At 33.7% G+C, this 3274-nt stretch overlaps 1 protein-coding gene across 2 annotated transcripts in view; it reads left to right on the forward strand.

Annotated features, from left to right (window-relative positions):
- The window catches only part of LOC106874288 (uncharacterized), a 32232-nt gene extending 30929 nt beyond the window's left edge, over positions 1–1303 (forward strand). For both annotated transcript variants that reach the window (XM_014921963.2, XM_052970615.1), the window contains exon 3: positions 981–1303. In XM_014921963.2, coding sequence (XP_014777449.2) covers positions 981–1288 — 308 coding nt within the window. In that variant the 3' untranslated portion in view covers positions 1289–1303. The remainder of the gene's footprint in view (positions 1–980) is intronic.
- Positions 1304–3274: the final 1971 nt, after the last annotated feature.

A 3274-nucleotide genomic window follows, 5' to 3' on the forward strand; every position in this document is an offset into this window, starting at 1 on the left:
ATATATATATATATATATATATATATATATATATATAGTCATGCAATATCTGTTGCTTACATTGCTATGCAGTACTTGTATGCATAACAAAGCAATATGTGTTGTATGCATAGCCACTCAGTGTCCAGTGCATGTCCTGACACTCAAAGACACTATCACCGTCAATGAAGTTGCACTAACAAATGTGTTTTTTGTTGTTATTGAAATGAATCATTTGCATGAAATTTGAAAGCTTATATGTAAAGTGTGCAAACTACTGGTGCTACCTACTGGCCTAAGGTTCTTTTAGTCAACTCACTTATTACTCATTTCATTCATGACTTGGTATATTGGCTTTTCTGGCTTAGAGAGAATGTTGATCATGAATCAAAAACAGATAATTTATTTGTTGTTTTTTTTTTTTTTTGAATTTCCCTTTTATTGAACAGAGCTTGCTGAAATAGAAATAACCAAATATCATGTAATCAACTACATTAAAGTAGTTAAGTAGTTAAGATCTTGCCAACTAGTGATTAAACCCTTTGACTATACAGTGTACAAAAATAGGAGTTATGAAATTAAATACCTTTTCCAAGAAAGATAGACAAGTAAAATGAAAGTGAGAATATAATCTCAGTCATGGGTTGTATTTGCTGCAAGCTTGCTGCTATTTTACAATTGTTATCCAATTGTTCGCAAAGTAGAATAAGGTAGTTTGGGTTCATTGGAAAAGAGAAATTATTACTATTATTGACTATATATAATTTAGTATAGTTATTATTTCTTACTTTTCTGAGGAAGGGTCCCACTTGAAATGCCTAATCTCTCTCTTTTTTTCCCTCACAGCAAACTAACTTATATTCACTTTATTCATTTTTTAAGTTAGTTTATACAGGACTAACTGTTTCATTTATCAACTTGTGTTTTTATTTCTATTGTATAGATTATATATAACCTTTTGAAAAATATTCTCCTTTTATTTTCTTAACTGTTTTATAAAGGTTCTGGTGGTGAAAGTATCTCAACTAACAATGCCTGGGTGCTTAACGATAATGTTGTTAGCACTGAACCTACGCAGACAATCAAAGTTATTCGCTTACCTTCCGAAAAAACGTCTGATTCTCTGTCATACACCATTAAACATGATTCTCAGTCAACATTAACAGCCAAAAATAATGTGAGTACTTCTTTTTACTGCATGGCTATTATTATTATAGGGCAGAAAGGGTGTGTGTATTATTGCCTCAAGTCAGCCTTGTTTAAGCATACCTATGATAAAAGGCTTTCTAGCCATGACCCATATGTTTAAAATTATTATAGCTAAGGGTGCAGGCATGACTGTGTGGTGAGAAGTTTGCTTCTCAACCACATAGGTTTGGGTTCAGTTGTACTGCATGACCTTTTGGGCAAGTGTTTTCTGCTATTGCTCTGGATCAACTAAAACCTTGTGAGTGGATTTGGTAGACAAATATTGAGAGAAGCCTGTCATATATGCTAGTGTGTGTGTTACTGTCTCCCTTCCTTGACATTGCTTCATATTTGTAAGCAAGTTTCACCCTCATGCAAGTGGTGTCCTTCATTTCCAATATTCTGAGACATGTCTAGTTATGGGAAAACATTAGCTTGTTTGGAAACAGGTAAGGGTTGGTGATAGGAAGGGCATTCAGCCATAAAAATTCTGCCTCAAGAAAATTCCATCTGACCCATGCAGGTGTGGAAAAGTGAATGTTAAAATAATGGTGATGATGATGGAAGCATTGAGCTGGAACTGGCATTTTTCCTAGCTTTACCTTCTGAGTTCAAATTCCTCTGAGGTTGACTTTGCCTTTCATCTTTTCGGAGAAGATAACATAAGTACCAGTCAAGCACTGGAGTTGATGTAATTGACTAGCACCTCCCCCCCCCAAAATGTTCAGGCTTTGTGCCTATAGTAGAAAGGATTATTGGTTGTATTAATTGAATTGCATTACAAAAGGCCCCTATTGTACATCATATCTATAATTAATTTTTTTATAAATATAAAAGTAGAATTATTTACTACTTGTAGATATTTTGCTTTTCTTTTTGACTTGTTAAAGAGAGAATTGCATTTGCATGTTTGACATTTTACAATGAGAACTGCATATGTATGAAACACTTTGATGTTGACTGGAAGGGGAAAAGATGTGAATTTGGATAAAGATAGGGAGTAGTTGTTGCTGTGAATGAGAGTATGTTTCTGAGAGAAACTGACAAGTGGAGAGACATTGAAAATGGACCATAAAAGCCAAATTTTTTTGAAAACCTTAAATTGGAATTAAACTGGATTTTAAAGAATTTGGTATTAATTCAAGATAAATCAAAAAGAAAAAAATATTGCCTGTGTTAAATTTACAGAGACATATTTATTAATTCTGTTTTACTCCATTAAAAAATAGAGAGATTATAGTAAGGACATGTATGAATTTACAGGAGATTTTTATCACGACTAAAGAATGCCTATCGCCTTATAAATTGAATCTTCATGTAAATTTTACTAAGATATAAAAAAAAAAAAAATCTAGTGAGACTGAAGGCAAATTAGTAGCTGTAAGTATTTAACCTTTCTTCTTCTTTATACATCCAGTAGTGAGGGCACATGGCTTAGTGGTTAGGGTATTTGGTTTATGATTGTAAGGCCATCAGTTCAATTCCTGGCTACACAAAACACTTTATTTCACATTGCTTCAGTCCACTCAACTGGCAAAAATGCATAGTACCTGTATTTCAAAGGGCTTGCCTTGTCACATTCTGTGTCATGCTGAATCTCTCTGAGGACTATGTTAAGAGTACATGTGTCTGTGGAGTGCTCAGCCACAAGCATGCTGTTCTGTTGATTGGATCAACTGGAACCCTCTTCATCATAACTGACGGAGTGCTAGTATACACCTTATATCTATGTTTCAATTCAGTATATATATTTGATGATGACCTCAGATTATATTCAACATTCATCCACCTTAATACATAACAATTGTGAGATCCTAACTGAGATTTGCACTATAGTTTTCAGATTTTCCCGGTCAAGAGTCATTACCTAATATATGTTTTATACAAAGAAGAGTCACCATAAAAGTTATTAATGCCTGTGTGAATATGGTTTGGCCAATCAGCACTGGGTTACTTATTTATGGCTGGTGTAACTTTGCTCTAAGTTGAATTTTCTCACCTTTAAATAACTGTTGACCCAGAAGGTTCTAGAATCCATTTGGTGGGAAAACATTGCATACTTCCTAGGAGCTACACCCAGTCTGTATATATATATATATATATATAT

Source organism: Octopus bimaculoides, chromosome 9 (assembly GCF_001194135.2).
Source record: "Octopus bimaculoides isolate UCB-OBI-ISO-001 chromosome 9, ASM119413v2, whole genome shotgun sequence".
Classification (NCBI taxonomy): domain Eukaryota; kingdom Metazoa; phylum Mollusca; class Cephalopoda; order Octopoda; family Octopodidae; genus Octopus; species Octopus bimaculoides.